General features: G+C 40.7%; 1 protein-coding gene across 1 annotated transcript in view; it reads left to right on the top strand.

The window, feature by feature from the left end:
* The window catches only part of CBR4 (carbonyl reductase 4), a 32,119-nt gene extending 8,581 nt beyond the window's left edge, over positions 1 to 23,538 (top strand). Inside the window, exons 4-5 of the mRNA XM_075564244.1 lie at positions 5,959 to 6,093; positions 19,345 to 23,538. Of these exons, the coding sequence (XP_075420359.1) occupies positions 5,959 to 6,093; positions 19,345 to 19,523 (314 nt within the window). The 3' untranslated portion in view covers positions 19,524 to 23,538. The remainder of the gene's footprint in view (positions 1 to 5,958; positions 6,094 to 19,344) is intronic.
* The last annotated feature ends 186 nt before the right edge of the window (positions 23,539 to 23,724 follow it).

Here is a 23,724-nt window from a genome sequence, read left to right as displayed (position 1 = left end):
AATGAAGGTTTTAAAATGTTTTTTGATTATCCGAAATTGCCTTCTAAACCAGAAGTTAAAAGATTTCCTATTTTGAAAATAAGAAAAGGAAATAATACTGTGCTAATAAACTATGGAGGAGTTTTTTTTTAAACATTTTATTAGGGGCTCATACAACTCTTATCATAATCCATACATACATCAATTGTATAAAACACATCTGTGCATTCTTTGCCCTCATCATTTTCAAAGCATTTGCTCTCCACTTGAGCCCTTTGCATCAAGTCCTCTTTATTCCCCTCCCTCCCCACTCCCCCTCCCTCATAAATCCTTGATAATTTATAAATTATTATTTTGTCCTATCTTGCCCTGTCCTGTGTCTCCCTTCACCCCCTTTTCTGTTGTCCGTCCCCCAGGGAGGAGGTCACATGTAGATCCTTGTAATCGGTTCCCTCTCTCCAACCCACTCACCCTCTACCCTCCCAGTATTGCCCCTCACACCCCTAGTCCTGAAGGTATCTGCCCTGAATTCCCTGTGCCTCCAGCTCCTATCTGCACCAGTGTACATCCTCTGCTCTATCCAGACTTGCAAGGTAGAATTCAGATCATGGTAGTTGGGGGGGAGGAAGCATTTAGGAACTAGAGGAAAGCTGTATTCTTCATTGGTGCTACATGGCACCCTGACTGACTCATCTCCTCCCCTAGACCCCTCTGTGAGGGGATCTCCAGTGGTCGACAAATGGGCTTTGGGTTTTGGGTCTCTACTCTGCACGTACCCTTTCATTCACTATGGTAAGATTTTTTTTTTTTCTGATGATGCCTGATACCTGATTCCTTCGACACCTCATGATCACTCAGGCTTGTGTGCTTCTTCCATGTGGGCTTTGTTGTTTCTGAGCTAGATGGCCGCTTGTTCACCTTCAAGCCTTTAAGACCCCAGACACTATCTCTTTTGATAGCTGGGCACCATCAGCTTTCTTCACATTTGCTTATGCACCTGTTTGTCCTAGGCGACTGTATCATAGAGGTATGCACGCAATGATAAGATATTTTGTTCTTTGATGCCTGATAACTGATCCTTTTGAAACCACGTGATCACACAGGCTGGTGTGTTCTTCCATGTGGGCTTTGTTGCTTCTGAGCTAGATGGCCACTTGTTTGTCTTCAAGCCTTTAAGACCCCAGACGCTATCTCTTTTGATAGCCGGGCACCATCAGCTTTCTTCACCACATTTGTTTGTTCACCTGCTTTGGCTTCAGCGGTTGTGTCGGGAGGGTGAGCGTCATAGAATGCCAATTTAATAGAAGAAAGTATTCATGCATTGAGGGAGTGCTTGAGTGCAGGCCCAAGGTCCTTCTGCCACCTTAATACTAAACCTATAAATATAGGCACATAGATCTATTTCCCCATCCCCATATATATATTTGCATATGTACCTGTCTTTGTCTAGACCTCTATAAATGCCCTTTGCCTCCTAGCTCTTTCCTCCATTTCCCTTGACTTTCCTTCTGCCCCACTATCATGCTCCGTGCTCTCCTGGGTTACAGCTATACCTCTTTGTTACCTTACCCTGGATCATTCCCTACCAGGCCTGCCACTCCCGCCTCACCATCAACTTGGATCCCTTGTTGTTCCCTTGTCCCTGGGTTTGTTAACACCGCTTCCTTACCCTCACCTCCCCCTATCCCAAGTTCCCCCAGAACTGTTGGCCCCGTTGTTTTCCCTACAGATAGTTCATCCTATGGAGGAGTTTTAAAAGAACTCTTTTTTTTTCCACATTTACCCTTAAAAATGATTAAGAGTCAGTTTTTTACTTATGAGAGAGATTAGTAATTGAGTAAGCCTTTTTCTTCTAACCCAGCCAGCTAATGACTTTGGGTTCTTATAAGTTGGCACATTATTCTGCATATGTCACATAATAAGATGGGGTGTATTTCTTCAACTCTAAAATATCTCCCTTTTAAGTATATTGTAAAACAGAACCTCCAAGAAGTCCAAGTGACTTCTTCCTTTCATTTATAAATATATATATTCTATACAATTTTATCTATAAAAAACTTATAGGATCCTGATAGATAGAGGACAGAACAGAACTTGGTCCTTAGGATTTCAGAGACTATGTATCTTTAAAGGAACAGACAGCCTCATCTCTCTCCCGTGGTGTGGCTTATGGGTTTGAACTGCTGAACTTCAGTTAGCAGCCTGTAACTTAGTATACTGTACCCCCATGGATCATTCCAAATAAAAATAGATAGATGGGAGTATTACAAGGACTAATTCAGTGTATTACAAGGACCTATTTAAACTGCAGATATTACAGAGATTACCACTTACTTTGGGATCTTTTGACCAGGTGAGCAGCAGTGTGTGCCAAAAAGCAGAGGCTCCTAAAGACTCCTGTTTGGTCATTCTTTCCAATTTTCCTGTGCTGTCTGTCTGTCTGCATTGCTCTTTTCCCCACGTACTCCTGTGTCTGTTCATCTGTTTCCTCGGTCTGGTATCTCTTTCTGTTTTGAAGTTCTCTTTCTTTGTCACTTACTAGCCATCATATATAATAACATAGATAAATATCTTCATTTTGGAATATCGGTTATACTATAAAAAGTACTTGGAATGGTTTCTTTTTTCTAAAATAATATTACTTTTTAAACGAGTCTCTGAGGTTCTTTGTTAATTTTTATCTCCTAAGTATAGGTCAGTGGTGTAGAAAAGTACTTGTTTGCTGTTTTGTAAGATTTGTTTGCATTCTTTTAATATTTGAATTATTGTTATTCTTAAAATTACATAACTTTTCTTTGACTTCCTTGGTTCTTAGTCTCTGCCTGCCATAATTTTTACCATATCTGACCCTCCTCAGATTAAAGTAGTCCTCTTTTTATTCATCAATGCCAGGAAACTTGGCAGATAGATCTCTTGCCAGCCCAGTAGAAGAGATTCATATTTGTACCATTCCACAGAAAGGTGACTCACCAGAATAAGGACAATATCAAATAATTTCATCAATATCACTTGCAAGTCAAATTTTGCTTAAGATAATTAAATATTGATTGCAGCAAATTCAATCTGGACTCAAGAGGACATGAAATGAGGACATCATTGCTGATGTCAGATGGATTTTGGCTGAAAGCAGAGAATATCAGAAAGATGTTTATCTGGGTTTTATTGATTATGCATTAGCATGCAACTGTGTGGACCACACCAAATTATGGATAACATTGCAAAGAATGGAAATTTCAAAAACACTTATTGTGTTCATGTAAACATGTACAAAGGGGCTTCAGTAAGCTTGTGGAAAGATGGAATTGAAAGATGACGGAAATTTTCCACAACCTTTTGAACCCCTCGTATGTCTAGACACATCTTTTGCAAACGGACTTGTTAAAAGTATTAAAAAGTCAAGATGTCAGTTTGAGGACTGAGGACTAGGCTGCCCTGGCTCCAGCCCACTTACATTGAGTCACCTCATATGCATGGGAATCCTGGACACTGAATAAGGAAGCCTTTGAGTTTTTATGGTGTGGGCGAGCACACCTAGGCCGGCCAGAAGAATGACCAGCGCTGTCTTGGAGGAAGTACAGACAGAATGCTTCTTAGCAATGTAGATGGTGAGTCTCCGCATTGCAGACTGTGGGCTCGTTAGTAGGAGAGTCCAGTCCCTGGGAACAGACATCATGCTTGGTTAAGTTTCTGATCACAAAAAAGAGGAAGCTGGGCTCCAGTCTGGCTTAGTGCTAGGGTGGCAGAGAACCAGGCATGTTTGATTCTGTTGTACATAGAATTTCTGAAACCCCGCTATACCTAACAGCCACATTTATAGACCAAAGGGGAGCAGTGTGAACAAAGAAAGGGAAACTGCCTGGTTTCCAGTCAGGATCAGTGCGTCAAGCTTGTATCTTTTCACCGTCCCACTCAATTTGTAGGGGCCTCAGTGCTGTCGTGATTGCCTGTGCAGCTGTGAGCCACGCGTCAGCAGTGTGAAACCATTGGCGGTCGCTCAAAGAAAGAGGGGGCTGTCTACGCCTGTAAAGAGTTACAGCCTGGAAGCCCACAGGGGCAGTTCTACCCTGGCCTATGAGTTAGAATCAATTTGATGGCAGTGAGTTTGGCTGTTGTTGTTTTAATTCAATGTGTATGCTGATCAAACAATGAGAAGCTGGATTATATGAAGAATAATGCCTTATCAGGAGAAGAGGAAGGCTCATTAACAACTTGTGCTACGCAGATGACATACATAACATTACTGCTGAAAACGAGGAGGACTTGAAACCCTTACTGGTAAGGATTGAAGATTATAGTCTTCGATATGGATTACATCTTAACATAAAACAAACAAATATTCTAACAACTGGACCATTAAGCAACAGGATGGTAAATGGAGGGCAGAGTGAAGTTGCTGAGGATTTTATTTTATTTGGATCTACAATCATTGCCCATGGAATCAACTGTCAGAAAATCAGCGTTTCACGTCTGCAAATCTGCTGCAAAAGACGTATGATATTTAATGGTATAGTGGGTTGTGTGCTGAGCTACTTACTAACTGTAAGGCCAGTAGTTTGATGCACCAGCTGCTCCACCTGAGGAATCCACAGAGGCAGTTCTACTTAGTCTTGTAGGGGTGGTGTGAGTTAAAAAGCCTTCATACCAATAGTTTGTTTTGTTTTGTTTTTGAGGACTAAAGTGTGAAACAGTAATGAAGATCAAGGATTGCAGCATTCAGAATGAATTACAACTCATTGTCAAGAAGACAAAAATCTTCACAACTAGACCAATCGGTAACATCATGATCAATGGAGAAAAGGTTGAAATTGTCAAGGATTTTGCCTTACTTGGATCCACAATCAATGCTCATGGAAGCAGCAGTCAAGAGATCAAAGACAGGTTGCATTAAGTAAATCTGCAGCACGAGGCCTCTTTAAAGTGTTGAAAAGCAAGGGTGTCACATTGAGGAATGAGGTGTGCCTGAATAAAGAAGACCAAAGAAGAATCGATGCTTTTGAATTGTGCTAGAGAGGAATATTGAAAGTATCATGAACTGTTGAAAGGACAAACTGATCTGTCTTGAAAACTAAGACCAGATTGCTCATTAGAGGCAAGGATTGTAAAACTTCATTTTACTCATTTTGAACATGTTGTCAGGAGAGACCAGTCCCCGGTGAAGGACATCATGTCTGATAAAGTGGAGGGGCAGTGAGGAAGGGGATGGATTGATGCAGTGTCTGCAGCAATGGGTTCAAGTCGTGAGGATGGCGCAGGACTGAGCGTTGTTTCATTTTGCGCGTGAGCTCACTATGGATCAGAATCAACTCAGGACACTTACAAGGTGTGCCTACCCCAAGGTAGGGTATTTTCAGTTGCATCATATGTGTACAAAACCTGGAAAATTAACAAGGAAGAACAAAGGAGAATCAATGCTTTGAATTATGGGATGGACAATGAATATTGAATATGTCACGGACCGCCAGAGAATGAACAAAGGTGTCTTAGAAGCCATGGTGGTGAAATTTCCACTCAAGTGCTTTTGATAAGTACTCATATGTGAAGATGGACATCGTTCTTGCTAAAGCAGGGAGTCAAGGAAAGAGAGGGACACTGTCAACAAGATAGGCTGGCACGGGTTCAACAGCGGGCTGAAGTGGAACAGTGAGTGTGCGGATGGCACAAGACCTGTGGTACGTAGGGTTGTGATGGGTCAGAACCAACTCAACTTAACAACAGGTTCTCACTAAAAGTATCGAATCTCAAGCCCCTGTTAGCTTCTGAGGTTTTATATCAATATATATATTTTTATATCAATCTTTTTGATCCTGTTTTCTGTTAATATCTGGACTCTGAGTCTTACTGTTCAGATGACAATGGCTAACAACTCTGATTTTAGCAACGGATATGGTAAAATGATTTTGTTTGTGTGGTATCGATTCCTAGAATTTTCCAAAAGCCTAACTAATTTGTTTACATTTTACTTTTTCCCTTTCTCCCTAGGAAGTATTGTTGGTTTGAAAGGCAATTCTGGCCAGTGTGTGTACAGCGCCAGTAAAGGAGGGCTAATTGGATTTTCACGTGCTCTTGCTAAAGAGGTAGGAAGAAAGAAAATCCGAGTGAATGTAGTTGCACCAGGTCAGTGTAAAATTTTTATTAAAATAAGTTTGCTATCTATTATTATTTTATAGAGGAACCATTAATTAGTGTTGACTTGGTACTTATTGATTGAGAAAGACCTGGCTCTGTATTCCCTTTAAGAGTGGACATCCCCTTACAGAAGGGTCTCGGGGAGGAGATGAGCCAGTCAGGGTGCAATGTAGCAACGATGAAACATACAACTTTCCTCTCGTTCTGAAATGCTTCCTCCCCACCTCTCCACTATCATGATCTCAATTCTACCTTAAAAATCTGGCTAGACCAGAGGATGTACACTGGTACAGATAGGAACTGGAAACAGGGAATCCAGCGCAGTTGATCCCTTCAGGACCAGTGGTGTGAGTGGTGATACCGGGAGAGTGGAGGAAGGGTAGGCTGGAAAGGGGGAACTGATTACAATGATCTACATGTCACCTCCTTTCTAGGGGACGGACAATAGAAAAGTGGGTGAAGGGAGACGTCGGACAGTGTAAGATATGACAAAATAATAATTTGGAAATTATCAAGGGTTCATAAGAAAGTGGGCAGTGGGAAGGGAGGGCAAAAAATGAGCTGATGCCAGGGGATTGGATGGAGAGTAGATGTTTTGAGAATGATGAGGGCAGTGAATGTACGAATGTGCTTTATACAACTGATGTATGTATGGATTGTGATAAGAGTTGTATGAGCCCCTAATAAAATGATTTAAAAAAAAAGGAGTTAGTCTCGGAAAGTCACAGGAACAGTTCTACCCTGTCCCATAGAGTGGCTATGAGTTGGCATGACTCGGTAGCAGTGATACATTGATTGACTTCTAGATAGAATATTTCTAAAACTCAGCAAAATATCAAGTAATGAAATGGTGATTAGAAAAATATTACTTATACTTTATCAAGCATAAGTAAAAATATTGCTATATAGCATTTAAGCCTTTAATAAACAAAAATAGCAAAATGTGAAGCTATGATTTCTCAACATAGCCCTCATCTAGGTCTATGCACTTCTGAAGGTGGTGTGTCCAGCTGTCTAGCCCTTCCTTGAAGAATTCTTCACTCTTCAGTTGACTCCGTGTCAGAAGGGTTGTGCTGACATCCTTGAGGAATTCAAATTGTGCTCCTTTTCTAAGTTCTGGGAACACAAAGAAGTCTGAAGGAGGGAGGGGAAAAAAGAGGAGCTGATCCAAGGGCTCAAGCAGAAAAAATGTTTTGAAAATGCTGATGGCAACATATGTACAAATGTGTTTGGTGAAATTGATGTATGGATTGTTATATGAGCTGAAAGAGCCCCCAGTAACATGGTTTATTAAAAAAAAAAGTCTGAAGGTGCAAAATCAGAGCTGTAGGGTGGATGGTATAAACTTTCCCAATGGAATTGTCATAGGAAAACCCTAATTAAACAATGAGCAGATACATTGTGAAAAATTTCCTTGGCACAACTTTCCTGGCCTTTTCTCACCAAAATTGTTTTCTTTATAAGCTTACATAAAAAAGGACAGCATTGCTCATAAGTCAATGGTCCTTGCCCAGTGAGCATTTAAACCTGATAAACTGTAAAAAGAAATATATTTTCTTTATCCATTTTTTGTAGGCTATATAATATCAATACAAAGAAATATTGCTATCGTATTCACTTTCACTGCCAGTGAATCAGTTCTAATGCACATCGACCTTATACAGCAAGATTAGAACTTCCCCTGGGGTTTCTGAGGCTGTAAATCTTTTCAGGACCAGAAAGCCTTATCTTTCTCTGGTAGATTAGCTGGTGGTTTCAAACCTTTGACCCTGTGGTTAGCGTACCAACACATAGCCCACTGCACTACCAGGGCCCTTTGATATAGTAGGAGCTCATTATTTTAGTTTTCAACATTTTTAAATGTAGCAGAGACCATATTTAAATAGCATACTAGGATATTAGTTATTACCAGTATTAGCAATTGTGGATGTTATACTGTTTGATGTATCTACCTACTCGGGTATCAATTAGAATTAATGTAACTTATATAGTTTGATAAGAAGGAGGATACACGGTTCTTTCTAGAAGTTGTATTAACCAGATAGCTAGAGATTAAATATTATTTTTGCTTAATGAAGGTAAGTTTCCATGGTGACAATTTACTCAGTGGTTATTGAGTTAGCATAAAAAATGTAACTCCAGAAAATTTGACCTTTTTACCAATTTGTAGCTATGAGAGCTCTTGAGCTAAAATGAAAGAAGCATACATGATTTTTTACTAATCCATGAGGCTTGTTATGACTCTCTTTATTGAGCCAGACAAGGAGAATTGACCGTGTTGCTGAGTAGTTAGCATTCCCTGGCTGGAAAACAAGTCAGTACTTTCTCTTTATGGAACAGACATGAATGGATAATTTTTGGACAGGTGGATAAGAGCAGCCCATTAGCATCTAAGCATGATGCCAGTGAATGTTGTAGCATGATTTTCTTTCTCATTTACCATTAGAGCTGCCTTTGAAAAATAAGTGGCTATAAAGACAATACCATTTAGGTTTCGATAATCTCCATGGTAGTGCTTCTTAAGATTATTTGTTCTTCAGTGTATGTTAGTTTTACTGTCAAGTCACATAAAATTCTGCGGAGCCTGCTTATCTAGTTTAATCATTATTTGTATTAACTGTTTCTCCTGTAATTCTCTATTCTTTCTGGCCATCTCATTTTTCTAAAGATGAAAGGGAATGAAGGAAATGTTGCTGACTTTCAAAGTAAACGTAAGGTTATAGCACTCTCAACTCACTGACATTGAGTCAATGCTGATTCATAGCAACCCCTGTGGATTTCTGAGACTTTAACTGTTTATAGGAGTAGAAAGCCGAGTCTTCCTCCCACGGACCTGTTGGTGGTTTTGAACTGCTGACCATGTGAATTACAGTCCGATGTGTAACCACTATACCACCATGACTCCATGGTTTTATCCTAGAGGATAGTTTATAAATTAATCTGAAATGAAACACAATGCAAAATTATGTTTGTTATTAAAAAACCCCAAATTTACTGCCATCAAGTTTATCTTGACTCATAGTGACCCTAATAGACAGGGTAGAACTGATCTTTACGGAAGCAGAAAGTTGCATCTTTCTCCTGAGAAGTAGTTGGTAGTTTAAAACAGTGATCCTGAAGCTAGCAGCCCAATACGTAACCCACTACACCACTAGGGCACCTTCTTTTTGATGTTGTTATTCTAGGCTCACATTATAGTGTGAAGTTAGTACTGTATGCTGTTTTCTCTTTTTCAGTAATTTTTACATGAATATTTGTCACACATATTTGTTGCACACTACTCATCTGTCAGTTTGTCATACTATGGTAGCCTGAGTGTTGCCATGACACTGGAAGCTATGTCAGTGGTATTTCAAATGCCAGCAGGGTCACCAGAGTTGAACGGTTTTCATCAGAGCTTCCAAACTAACAACAGATTATGAAGAAGGAATAGACTGTCCACTGCTGATGGATGAGCCACGGAAAACTTTATGAACAGCCATCAAACATCGCAGAGAGAGTGATGGCAAATGAGCCCCCGGCTTGGAAGGCACTCAGAATAGGGCTGTGGAAGAGCCGCCTCCTCCAACTAGAGCCAGCTTTAGTAGCGTGACTGAAGAAAAGCTTTGAAGATGTTCAGTTTATGAGCATGACTCAAAATATAAAGAAACAGCTGCAAATATCCATTAATAATTGGAAAGTGGAATATTTGTAAAACGAATCTAGAAAATTTGGAAATAGTAAAAAATGAAATGGAACATGCAATGATTAGTATACCAGGCCTTCATGAACTGCAGTGGATAATACTGGCCATTCTGAAAAGGACAATCACACAGCTTCCTATATCAAGAATGACGCATTCAAGAGGACATGCGGTCACATTCTTTGCCAAAAAGGGCATTTTAGGATCTGTCTTGAAGTTGGTGATAGGATGACATCTATACCCTTACAAGGAAGCAGATTTACGCAGACTTATTCACAACCACAAAAGTTAGTGATGCAGAAATTGAAGAATTTTACTAAATTCTTTTATCTGATATTGGTCAAACAGAAAATCAAGATATATGGAGAATTTACTTACATTCATGAAGTGATTACTGAAGACCTGGTTGAACAAAATGTGGTGAAGAAATCAGATGGTACCTGGCTAACAAAAATAATAAAATCCAAGATCAGAGGAGGGAAATATATTAGAGCTCAAATTCTAAGTACCCAGTTTACAGAAGGCTCTGGAGGACAGTGAAAGCCCCAAATACATCTGCAGAGCCCCTACCAGATTAAGCCTCCACTGAATTCCTGAGGTTCATTGATCAGGGATGTAAAAAGCTTTTTTCCTCAGAATACCTCAGAAAGTGAATTAGTGACTTCTCGGAAGATGGCACCGATATAGGCACCCCCATCTGCAGTTCCATGTGAGTAGTCACTGGATCTGTGGGGGAGGGGGTCAGTTTGGGGGATTTGGACTGAGCCCTGGTTTTGCAGAGCCTCGGGAATCTTTTGGTGGATTCTCCAGAGACTTAGCAGCTGTATTCATCACGACATGCCTCTCCCTGGGTTTCCCCACACCTCAGACCTATGTACCACAATTCCTATTGTTTCCCAGAGCTGGTGACACGCAGCTGGTATTCCCTGGCTCTCCCCGGCCCTGGAGACCCCTGTGTGCTGTTTCCTTGCAATCACCCCCACCTCCATACATGTCAAGATTCCCTGCATTTCCTGCCCTGATGACTAGTGCACCTCAATCCCCTGAATTGCTCCTACCCTGCCCCCCACTGGTGGCCTACCCTTACCCATCTCCCGAATCCACCCCCTTCTCCCCCACCACCTCTCCCCTCCAGGCTGGGAGGAGGCCCAGGATAATCTGGGTAGCACAAGGACATCTGTGTGGACTTCATGATGCTTCGGATGCTGGAGACCGCTGCAGCCACAGATGTGACTCCTGATTGGGGTACTCCCATTACCAAGCCCCTGCATACTCCCCTAATAGCAAGGAGGCGACTGAATTCTCCAGAGAAATAACCCCAGCTTTCCAGGGAGAGGACCAGCCCCGTGAAACAGAGACGTTGCTTGAATCCATGATGTAGGGCTTCAAGTAGTTGCTAGACTTATTCTTTGTTTATAAAGAATACACAGGGTTCCTTTCCTCACTGGTGGAATTGGAACTCCACACATCAGAGTTACTCAGTGACCTTCCCCACCCCTGATAAGGTAACCAGTGAACATGGAGCCCCACTGGCCTTAGCCAGACCTTCTTCTGATCAGTAGCCCCTTCCCCCTGGGGCTCCAGCTACAATAGCTTATATCTACTCTGGGACCATACATAAGAAGTGGAAAATTCCAAGTTGTTCAGCAATCTAATATAAAGGGACTTTCCGTTATAATCTCAAATAATTAAAGGGGAGCTCTCGCCTTTCATAATTTACTAGTGTCAAAGAGGGAAACTCCCAACTACAAAAAGAGCCCCGGCCCAGATGGCTTCATATGAGAATTCTACCAAGCTTTCAGAGAGGAGCTGACACCAATCCTACACAAACTCTTCCAGAACATGGAAATGGACAGCAAACTCCCAAACTCATTCTATGAAGTGAATATAACCCTGATACCAAAAACTGGGCAAAGACCCCTCAAGGATAGAGAACTACAGACTTGTATCTCTCATGAACATAGATGCAAAAATCCTCAACAAAATCTTGGCCAATACAATCCAACATGTCAAAAAAATAATACACCATGACCAAATGGGACTTATACCATGGATGTAGGGATGGCTCAACATTCAAAAAGCAATGAACATAATCCACCATATTATCAAGAAAAAGACAAGAATTATATGATCATATCAACCGATGCAGAAAAAGCATTTGACAATACCCAAGACCGATTTGTCATTAAAAATTCTCAGGAAAATAGGATTAAAAGGGAACATTCTCAATACAATAGAGGCCACATACAAAAAACCTATAGCCAATATTACATTCAGTAGAGAAAAGCTGAAAACATTTCCACTGAATAAGGAAACCTGACAAGGATGTCCCTTCTCCCCACTATTATTCAACACTGAATAAAACATACCATAAGACAACAGCAAGAGATCTAGGGAGTACAATTGGGTAAATAAGTGAAACTTTGCTATTTGCTAACGATGTGGTTTTATATGCTAATAATCCCAACGTGTCCACAATAGGATTACTGGAAACAATAGGGGAGCTTGGAAGTGCAGCAAGACGAGATTAACAAGCAGAAATCAATGGGAACACTGAAAAAGATATCAAGAAATCAAAACCATTCACAATAGCCACACAGAAACTGAAATACTTAGGAATCAACCTAACAACAACAACAAAAAAAACTAGACTTGTACGAAGAAAACTACAGAACATTACTACAAGAAACCAGAAGGGGTCTACACAAATGGAGGATCATCCCCTGTCCGTAGATTGGAAGACTCAGTATTTTGAAAATGTCAATATGACCTAAAGCACTGTGCAACTTCACCTGGAGTGGGAAGAAGCCCAGGATAAGCTAAGACCGCCTCAAAAAGAACAAAGTAGGTGGTCTTGCTCTACCTGACTTCAAAACCTACTATACAGCTACAGTTGTCAAAACAGCCTGGAACTGGTATAATGATAAATACACGGACCAATGGATCAGGATAGAAAACCCAGAAATAAAAACATCCATATACAGACAATCAATTTTTGGCAAAGGCCCCCCAAAACATTAAATGGGAAACAATTGCTGTCTTCAATCAATGGTATTGGATATGCTGGCTCTCCACACGCAGAAGAATGGAACCAGACCTTCATCTCACCTCAGACAAAAACACTCAGTTGCATCAGAGACATAAATGTGAAACTCAAAGCTCTCAGGATCATCGATGAGAAAAGGGGGATAAAGCTAGTAGAGGGATACACAGGCTTTCAGAATTAACCAACGAAATGTACTCTGTGGAAGATCAAATAGAGTGGGGCTTATTAAAAATAAAGACACCTGTGACCATCAAAAGGCTTTATTGAAAGTGTCAAAAGAGGGATCGCAGACTGGTAAAAGATAATTTAGTAATGACATAACAGACAAAGGACTAATTACTAAATTCTACAGAATGTTATAGACCTGCAAGAAAAAAACGAATAACTCTTGAGAAGGTGGGCAAAGGACCTGAACAAGTGATCACGAAAGATGCCACATGAATGGCTAATAAAGACATGAGGAAATGCTCCTGATCATCAGCTGTCTGCGGAATGCAAACCAGAACAACCATGAGATACCAGCTAGTGCCCATTACTGTCCCCCAGTGAAACACAAAATTGAGAACAACAAATGTTGGAGTGGGTGTGGTGAGATAGGAACTCATGTCTACTGCTGGCGGTCTTATAAATACCTCCAGCCACTGTGGAAGGTAATATGGTGCTACCTAAAATAGATGCCAATTGCACTACCATATGTCCCTACAATACTATTACTGGACATATAACCAAAAGAAATAAGAAATAGATCACGAGCAGATGTTTGCTCCCCATGTTCATCGCAGCATAGTTCACAGTATCAAGAAGCTGGAAATAGCTTAAATTCCAATTAATAGAAGAGTAGATAAAAAAACCTCTTAAATACACACAATGGAATATTACGCATCCCTAAAAAATAGTGATGAAACCCTGAAACACCTCACTGGAAGACATTATGCTGAGTGCAGTTAGTCAAGCACAAAAGGACAAACACTGTATGAGTCCACTGTGGTAGGACAAGCAGTGGAACGGGCACAAGCTCAGGCTTCAAGCTATCCAGTCTTCTGGCTGGGGACCAGAGGCGGACCGTGCCAATGAATCACATACCACCTGCTTCTGCTAAGTATAGGGTAGGCCACCTCACGGCTGCTGGAATCAAATGCGCGCGGGAGAGTTGGGGAAGCTGTCTGCTGAGTGGTAGCCTGTGGATCTGGGAAGAAGTCCCTGAAGCTGGCCCTGTCAGAGGGATGAGGCTTACAGATTGGAGGGGCAGAAAGGAAGTGGGGAGAGGGAATAGTCCGTGAGGGGAGGAGAGGAAGGGCTTACTTCTAGGTGAGGGGAGGAGGGACCGACGATGCTCTTGGGAACATTATGTGGGGAGGGTCTTTAGTGGCCTGCAGTGGGAGGGCAGAATTGACCTAGGACATCTGGGGGTGTCCCCGGAGCACAGGCTGGATGCCGTAACACCGGGACACTGAATTCTGCATCTTCAGGGCTCACGGCATGCTCCAGAAGCTGCACTGGTGAGACTCCAGACAGAAACCCCACTGGGTGGACTGGATCCTACCCCAGACACACTTGTAACCCGAGGACTTAAGCCAGACAACACATAGTGGCTTGCTGTTTGTACTGTTGGTCGGCAGACAAGATCTTGCTACATCAGTGCCTCATATGCAGTATTAAAATACGTATTATTCCAGCAAGCCTGTCGTGGCCATTCTTCTGATATATTTTGTATATTAGGGTGTATCTCAGTGGTGCATCGCCATTGGGGGTCACTGTCTTAAAGCTGTTTTTCTCTTTGTTTTTTCAGTAAATGGAACCCAGGGACCTTGAGCCTATAGGGAAAGAAAACATAATGAGTTGGAGGTAGGGGTGCTATAGAGTTTTGGGAGATAAGGATATGAGATAAGAAACCCTGGGAACAAAAGTATGTTTGGAGACTGATTATGGTAGCAATTGTACATGACACGGTTGAGCTATGGAATGATATGACATATGTCATTAATTCCCAAGTTACAGCAAATTAAAAAGAAAAAAGTATAGATCCAGGATGAGTTCTGGGCTCACACTAAATTCTAGCTCCAACTTAACAATTAGTTCTTACATCATGGCCCTGCGTGATACTCACCTTCATGAAATGATCACTGAAGATAAGGGTCCTACAGCAAAGTGTGGTGAAGAAAGTAGATGGTGCCTGGCTGTCAATTGGAATAGTGTCTGGGGTCTTACAGGCTTGTATTCAAAACAAGCAGCCATCTGAGCAAGGAGTCAACTAAGTCCACATGGAAGCAGCACACCAGCCTGTGTGACCCAGAATGACTACTGGGAAATTCAAATAGAGAAAAGCATCAGAGCTAAAATTATGAAAGCCCAGAGTGTAGAAGGTGAAGGACAGTGGAGTCTCAAACTCATCTGCAGAGAATCTAGTCAGATCGAGCCACTAGCAGATCCGCTATAGCCAAAGGCAAGAGTTCTGAACAGCCTTACTGTCATGCAGAGACCATTGTAATCTTGATTATGCCAGATTGAACTTGATACTTGGACAGTTGAGCTCCCTATAGAGATGATCTGTTTGTTTTGGGTGCATGTATCTCTTAGAAGTTCTAGGACAGAAATTTCTTACCTGGCTTTTTAAATGTTGATGGGGTCTTCTCCCTCTCATGCATTATTTATATTTTTGTCTGTATACTAATATGGGCTTATTCTTACCACCTTAGTGCAATTTATTTTTCATTGTCTTCTGTTGGATTTCCCAGCTGTGAAGCACAGGAGTGGATGTTTAATGGTGATAACTGATAAAGGTGTTGTAGGGAAGGGAATTCAGGGCTGGGGGATGGGTGATGGGGAGGGCAAGTGGATTTCGGAAATGAATAATGAAGCTGGGAGTGGGGAGGGGGCACTAGACTGAACATGATTGCACAACTCAAATTGGAGGCGATTTACCCATGGGGGGTTGGGGGGGCACTAAGGTGGATGTGGTGATGATTGTGCAATTCCCCTTGACAGGATTGAGCAATTGAACTACTCAACTGTATGATACATGAATTATGTGCCAATAGAACTGTTGTGGAAAAAAATTCCAATTTCCCTATACTCTCAAAAATAAAATAAGTGAATTAATGAAAATATAATGTAGGTTAATATTTAACATCATTTGTTTCCCCCTTTGACCCATTTTTAATTTGTTCTAGTTTTTCTTATTTTCTGCTCTTTTGGATTGAGGTTTTTCTGTGTTGTATTTGGTTACTGCTGTTGGGATTTTTTGTGTATGCAGTTCTCTTCATATGAAATCCAAGACACTTAAATCTAGAGAGGCAATAACTAAGTTAGTAGTTAGGGTTTTTACAAGGGAGGTTGAGGGGAAAGGAGAGATAATAACTAATGAGTACAAAAATGAAGAAAATTTTCTACACTTGATTGTGGTGAAGTTGCACAACTTCTTTTAATATATTCAAACCATTACATTATATGGCACATGAATTCTATGTCAATGTTGTTATTAGGTGCCATAGAATCAGTTCCAACTCATATCGACCCTTTGTACAATAGAACAAACATTACTTGGTCGTGTGCCGTCTTCATTCTTTGTTGTTTGAGCCTATTATTGCAGCCACCGTGTCAGTCTCTCTCAAGGGTCTTTTTCTCTCTCTGTCCTCTGTTAACTCTAGGTCCACTTGTGATTGCACATTTAACTTTTACTTCACATATCTCTAATTTTTCTCAATCTTTTAATTGCTCATTTCATGAGGATAAATTATTTGCTGTCTGTTTTTAAAAAGTCGAAGTAACTAGATGAGCTGAGTATATAGTGGGGTTACCCTGTAAGCTGGGGTAGAACTTCCCCTATTAGTTTCTGAGATTAAATCTTTTTTTTTTTTTTAATCCTGAGATTAAATCTTTATGGGAATAGAAAGCCTCATCTTTCTTCCATGGAGTGGCTGAGGGCTTTGAACTGCTGACCTTGCAATTAGTAGCCAAATATAAAACCCATTACACCAGAGGGCTCCTAGTGCGTTGCTGTGAGTTGGAGTTAGCTTGATGGCACTGAGAAATTCAAGATGTATTTGTGTGTGTCACATTAATCTGAGGTTTTCTTAATAAGCCTATCTTATTATTCTCCCAGGCATATATCGACAATATGAATAGTTTGGAACTAGCAGTTTAATATTTTGTGTAGAACTTTATACTTTGGTTTAGAACATGCTTTCTTTTAAGTTTTATTACATACACTAATACCATGCTAATTTTAAAATTTTTTGTGCATTCTTGCATGAGAATTGACTGTTACTGTAAGGTTTTTTTGGACATGGATATTGTCAATACTTGTCTTTCTAATCATCAGCTATGCCAGAATTGCCAAAATTAGTTCATAGGAGCACCTTTATGGTACCTTTCTTCCCTCTCCCATCCCCCACTCCTCTGTGCAACTCAAGTAAAGTCATTCTCCTGGGGATGCTTTGTCTATACCTTGGCAACATATCAACCTTCTTACATCAGAGTTAGGTGTGCAAGTGACTGTTCCCTCCATAAGGTATAGGCTGCCTGAGGATTGGAATTTTGTTTTGATGCTATGGATTGAACCAAATAGTTCAGTGTTCAATAAATGTTTATTGAATTAAATTGAATTCAAACATTGACTTATTTGGTTTCTAGCAAAAATATTGTATTTCTGAACTAAAATCAATGGAGAGAAGGGCGTAGGATGCCTAGTGGGGCTTGATGAAGGACAGTGTAGCAGCGAGGAATTACTAAACACCAAAGAAGGCCTAACATGATGGTGGGACAAGAGGAAAGTAAAAGGAAATAGAGGAAAGAACCAGGAGGTAAAGGGCGTTTATAGAGGTCTAAATATAGGTATGTACACATGTAAATATATACATATATAATGAGAGGGGAATAGAGCTATGTACACATATCTATATGTAAGAATTAAGGTTGCAGATGAACATTGGGCCTCGACTCAAGTACTCCCTCAACACAAGAACACTTTGTTCTAATAATCCAGCATTGTGATGCTCACCTTCCCAACAGGATCACTGAAGAAAAAATGGGTGCATAAGCAAATGTGAAGAAAGCTGATGGTGCCCAGCTATCAAAAGATATAGGGTCTTAAAGGCTTGAAGAGAAACAAGCAGCCAAATAGCTCAGAAGCAACAAAGCCCACATGGAAGCACATTAGCCTGTGTGATCATGAGGTATCCATGGGATCAGGTATCAGACATCTAATACCTAGAACAAAACCATACCCAGTGTGAATTGGTGGGTGGGGGGTGCGGGTGGAGGGTGGAATAGAGACCCAAAGCCCATCTGTAGACAATTGGACATCCCTTCACAGAAGGGTCACAAGGAAGAGAGGAGCTAGTCAGGGTGCAGAATAGCACCAATGAAACACAATTTTCCTCAGTTCATTAATGCTTCCTTCCCCCTACTATCATGATTTCAATTGTACCTTACAAATTGGATTAAACCAGAACATGCACACTGATACAGATAAGAGCCTGCAATACAGGGAGGGAATACAGGATAGATAAGTCCCTCAGGACCAACAATGAGAATAGAGATACCAGGAGGACAAGGGGAAGATGCGGGGAAGACAGGAGGAACCGGTCACAAGGATCAATATATAACCCCACGTAGGGGGATGAACAACAGAAAAGTGGGTGAAGGGTGATAGAGGACGATGTAAGATATGAAAATAATTATAAATTATCAAGGGTTCACGAGGGAGGGCAGGGTTGGGGGGAAGAAATGGGGAGCTGAGTGGCAATACCAGGAGGGTGGGATGAAAAGGGGGAACTGATTACAAGGATCTACATATAACCTCCTCCCTAGGGTATGGACACAGAAGTGGGTGAAGGGAGACGTCGGACAGTGTAAGACATGACAAATAATAATTTGTAAATTATCAAGGGTTCATGAGGAAGGGGGAGTGGGGAGGAGGGGAAAAATGAGGAGCTGATAAGGGCTCAAGCAGAAAGCAAGTTTTGAGAATGATGGCAACAAATGTACAAATCTGCTTGACACAGTGGATATATGTATGGTTTGTGATAAAAGTTATATGAGCCCCCAATAAAATGATTAAAAAAATAAGAACTGGGGAGCTGCTATCAGGGGATCAAGTGGGAAGAGAATGCTTTGAAAATGATGGCAGCCTATGTGGAAATATGCTTGACACACTGGATGAATGTATGGATTGTGGTAAGAGATATGCGTCCCCAATAAAAGTATTTACTGTATATACTCAAGTATAAGCTGACCCGAATATCAGCCAAGGCACCTAATTTTACCACAAAAACTGCATTAAAAATGTGCTGGAAAACAGCTTATACTGGAGCATATTCGGTAATGGAAAAAATACTGTATTTCTCAACAATGCTTATTAATAATATAAATTAAGATTATTTAATTGTGAATTAGGTAAAGGTTTAGAGAATAATCTAAAATATTTAGGAGTAAATTAATTTTCATTTAATTTTAAGCATATAGTTCAGTATCTACTTTTCTCAACTCAAAACAATTTTTTTTTTTTTAGGATTTGTTCACACAGATATGACGAAAAACTTGAAAGAAGAACATTTTAAGGAAATTATTGCTCTTGGGAGGTTTGGAGAACCTCTTGAAGTGGCACATGCAGTTGTATTTCTTTTGGAATCGCCATATATCACAGGGCATGTTTTAGTAGTAGACGGGGGATTACAGCTCATAATGTAATTTACAGATTGTTCATAATGCTGGTTAGAATCACAAGCATAGTTGGCAATTATACCTACATGAATGAAAACTATTCACACTACAGATGTTCATTTTTATATAAATATAAATATACTTGAAAAGAATGTGTGACAATAGTGTTTTCTAAAGGTAATAGTTTATTTTTAATTATCTTACAGAATATAACAATTTTTATATATAGCCACTTTGAAAATAATATAAGGTCTTGAATATGAGAAAATTATATTAACTAATAGTCACGAATTATTTTCTCAGGCTGAATTTTCTAGACGTTATCTTTATAAACTATTGCCAAAATAACATTTTGAGGATGTTGTTTGTTCATACTTTTAGCAACCCTGCTTTCTTAGTTATCTAGTGCTGATGTAACAGAGATACAAGATGGCTTCCATGAGACTAGAAGTCCAAAGACAGAGCTCTAGAGGAAGGCTTCCTCTCCTCTGTGGGTTCTGGGGGACAAGCCATAGGTTCCTTCAGCATGTGTGCCTGGCGCCCCTTGGAGCTCTTCTTGGGGTTTTAGCATAAATCTTCCTCTGGGCCTAGAAGGAACCCTGGTGGTATAGTGGTTACTATATGGTCAGCAGCTTAAAAAAAGCACCCGTTACATGAGGGAAAGTCGAGGCTTTCTACTTCTGTAAAGTTAATCTCAACCCCCCAGGGCAGTTCTACCCTGTCCTACAGGGTTGCTATGAATTGTAGTTGACTCGATGGCAGAGTTTGGTTGGGTCTAGGCAGTTCTCAACACAGGGACCCTGGTTTCAAAAGATGTGTTCTCCTGATTTTTCTTTCTTGTTGAGTAGGCCCTGTTCTTTACTCTCATTTCCCTCTCCTTTTATCTCTTGTAAGATTAAAAAAAGTTGTTACGGCTCACACCACAGGTACAGGTGTAACATCTCACCCTAATCCCTTACAACAGATTAGATCATGTGGAATGATTATATATATCATTAGATAACTAGCAAATTGCATCATTATATAACTGCCAAACACTGAGAAGCGTGGGCCAGCCAAAGGTGACACATACTTTGAGACATAATTTGATCCATACTACTACTTTCTATGTACCGCCATCGACTCAATTCTGACTCATACCGACCCGGCAGGACAGAGTAGAACTGCCTGTCTGGGTTTCTGATGTGGTCAATCTCTATGGGAGCAGAAAGCTTCAAACTTCTCCCTCAGAGTGGCTGGTGCGTTTGAACTGTTGACCTTGTAGTTAGCAGCTCAACACAACACCCATTATGCCACCTGGGCTCCTTTATAACCACATTGACTGCCATTGAGTCAATTATGACTCAGTGACTTAAAAAAAATTCAATCTACAATACTCACTAAAGTTAAACATTGCATGCAAAAATATACCTAATTTGATCAACTTTATATAGGTTGGAAAAAACAGTATTGGTTATATAGTTATGAACTGATGTCTGATGTCTTCAAGTGGTGTTACTCATGATTAAGTAGATGGGCAAATGAATCTGCAAATTTAACTGCGGTATGGTTATATAGAAATTCCCAAATGTGGCAAGATTGTGAAGCTGTTCCAACGTTCCAGGGGCTTGACATGAGAGGTTTCTGCCAGATTCAGGATGGGCTGCATTTTACTGTTCAAAGGTCACCAGCCATACTATCTCAGGAAGCTTGCAGGCACCGAGCCCCCATCTTCGAATGCTTACTCAGCCTGGCCCCCAAGATATTTTGTAAATGTCAACCAGTTAGAATTTCTGTATTTCAACCCTACAAAAGACCTCCTTTTACTGGAGGTCTGTGTTTTAATTTGAATAAGGTGAAAATTTTTTATTTCAGTAAAACTCTTGAACTTTAAGAGGATTTGACCTTTTATTTGTTTTAAATATTTGTTATAGTAAAGCACTGCATGGTTGTTGTTTGGTGCTATGCAGTCGGTGTGACTCAGAGACCCTGTGTAAAACAAAAGCAAACACTGAAACATCCTAAGCATTGTCGCAATGTTTGTACCCTTTGCTGAATTCCGTGTTAGTTCATCTCATTGAATATCCTTCTGTGGTGGACCCTCTTCTTCATGATGTCCAGGAGGATGTACTCAATAAAATCCAGTCTGTACTACAGACGCTCTACAGGTCAAACCACCCGAGTTCCTTGACAGAGAGCATTACAGTGAAAGGGAAAGAGGGCGAACAATGAGATTCTCAAAACAAACGCTGTTTAAAAACCGGGGCAAGATGAAACTCTAACCAAACTCACTGCTATGGAATCACTTCTACCCTCTGGGACAAAGCAGAATTGGCCCCGCCCTGTAGGATTCCCAAGGCTGTCTTTTTTCCCTTCATTTAATCATTTTATTGGGGGCTCGTACAACTCTTAATCACAATCCACGCACCCATGTGTTAAGCATGTTTGTCCATTTGTTTCCATCATTAAAACATTTGCTTTCTACTTGAGCCCTTGGTATCAGTTCATTTTTCCTCTCCCTCCCTGCTCTCCCCCTTCATGATCCCTTGATAATTTATAAATTATTTGGTCATATCTTACCCTGTCCAACGTCTCCCTTCACCCACTTTTCTGTTGTCCATCCCCCAGGGAGGAGGTTATATGTAGATCCTTGTAATCAGTTCCACCTTTCCACTCCACTCTCCCTCCACCCTCCCGGTATTGCCACTCAGCACTGGTCCTGAAGGAATGGATCCCATGTTTCCAGTTCCTATCTGTACCAGTATACATCCTCTGGTCTAGCCAGATTTGTAAGGTAGAATTGGGATCATGATGGGGGGGAAGGGGAGTGCGGAGTAAGCATTTAGGAACTAGCAGAAAGTTGTATGCTTCAAAGTTGTTACACTGCACCCTCCTGTGACCCTTCTGTAAGGGGATGTCCAGCTGCCTACAGATGTCTTGGGTCCCTCCACCTCATTCACAATGATTTGATTTTTTGTTCTTTGATGCCTGATATCTTATCCCTTCGACACCTCGTGATCACACAGGCTGGTGTGCTTCTTTTATGTGGGCTTTGTTGCTTCTGAGCTAGATGGCAGCATATCTTTTGATAGCCAGGCTCCCTCAGCTTTCTTCACATTTGCTTATGCACCCGCTTTGTCTTCGGCGATACTGTAGGGAAGGTGAGCATCACGGAAGGAGGCTGTATGGCTTTATGGAAGCAGACCATCACATCTTTTTGCAGTGAAGTGCCTGGCGGGTTCAAACTGCAATCCATTCCGTGATGAGTCAAGTGCTTAATTTCTGCACCACCAGGGTCTTCCTTAAACTACATCATCTAAGAATGTACACATGCAGAACAACACATTAAGTACAATGGAATGATTACAGATCAGAATAGTAGCTCTTCCTAAAGGGAGGGGCTTGATGGAATTGAAGAGTTGGGTACACAGAATGGTTCTGGCTGGGAAGGCTCTATGTCTTGACCTGGATGATGGCTACAAACATGTTAACCTTACAATAAACAATCACTGAGTAATATTTGTTTTAGGTCAGTATGGGTTTTTTTTTGAAAAGTTAATTTATTCTCTTAATATCTCTAACATTTTAAAGGATCTTTTGTGTAGCCTTTTGAAAACTACTCTCATGAGAATGAGTGAAGGCAAATAGCACCAAAGTATTATTTTGAGAATTAACCAGACGGTATTTAGTATTTTGAAAGTAGATTTGACCTCACTCACCTTCCGAGAGGGTTCTAGGGAGCACGAGGTTCTCACACCTTTTAGAGAAGCAATTTTTACTAGCTTTCCTGTTAAATCCTGCCGTCAATGTCCCTGCCTTTTACCAAATACCTTTGTTTTCAGAGTCTCTTGGGGACTCATGGAAAGTAAGCTGTTTCTCAGCTTTCTTCATTGCGGTCCAAAATTTAGCTATTGCAGGGATGCTGTCTACTTGCAGTGATTTAACCATGGGGGTTAGGTCAGAGAAAATGTTCTAAAATTGATTGTGGTAATGATTGTACAACTCTTCTCGATATGATTCAACTATTGAATTGTGTGATATGTGGATTAAGCACCAGTAAAACTTGAAAAAGTTCTTGCATTAGTCCCCTCTCGTCCTTTTGGTTTTATGCCTTTAAAAATACTCTTTATGAGCGTTTGGTGGTGTTTGAGGATGTAAGTATGCTCAATGTATGGGTGCTCAGGGAGTTATCTTTAACTTGAAATTATGTGAACTGTTCCATCGGAGGCAGTAAGATCTTTATAGAGGC

The sequence above is a fragment of the Tenrec ecaudatus genome, chromosome 12, assembly GCF_050624435.1.
Source record: "Tenrec ecaudatus isolate mTenEca1 chromosome 12, mTenEca1.hap1, whole genome shotgun sequence".
Taxonomy (NCBI): Eukaryota; Metazoa; Chordata; class Mammalia; order Afrosoricida; family Tenrecidae; genus Tenrec; species Tenrec ecaudatus.
Note: the sequence above shows the minus strand (reverse complement) of the source record. Positions and strands in the feature narration are given on the sequence as shown.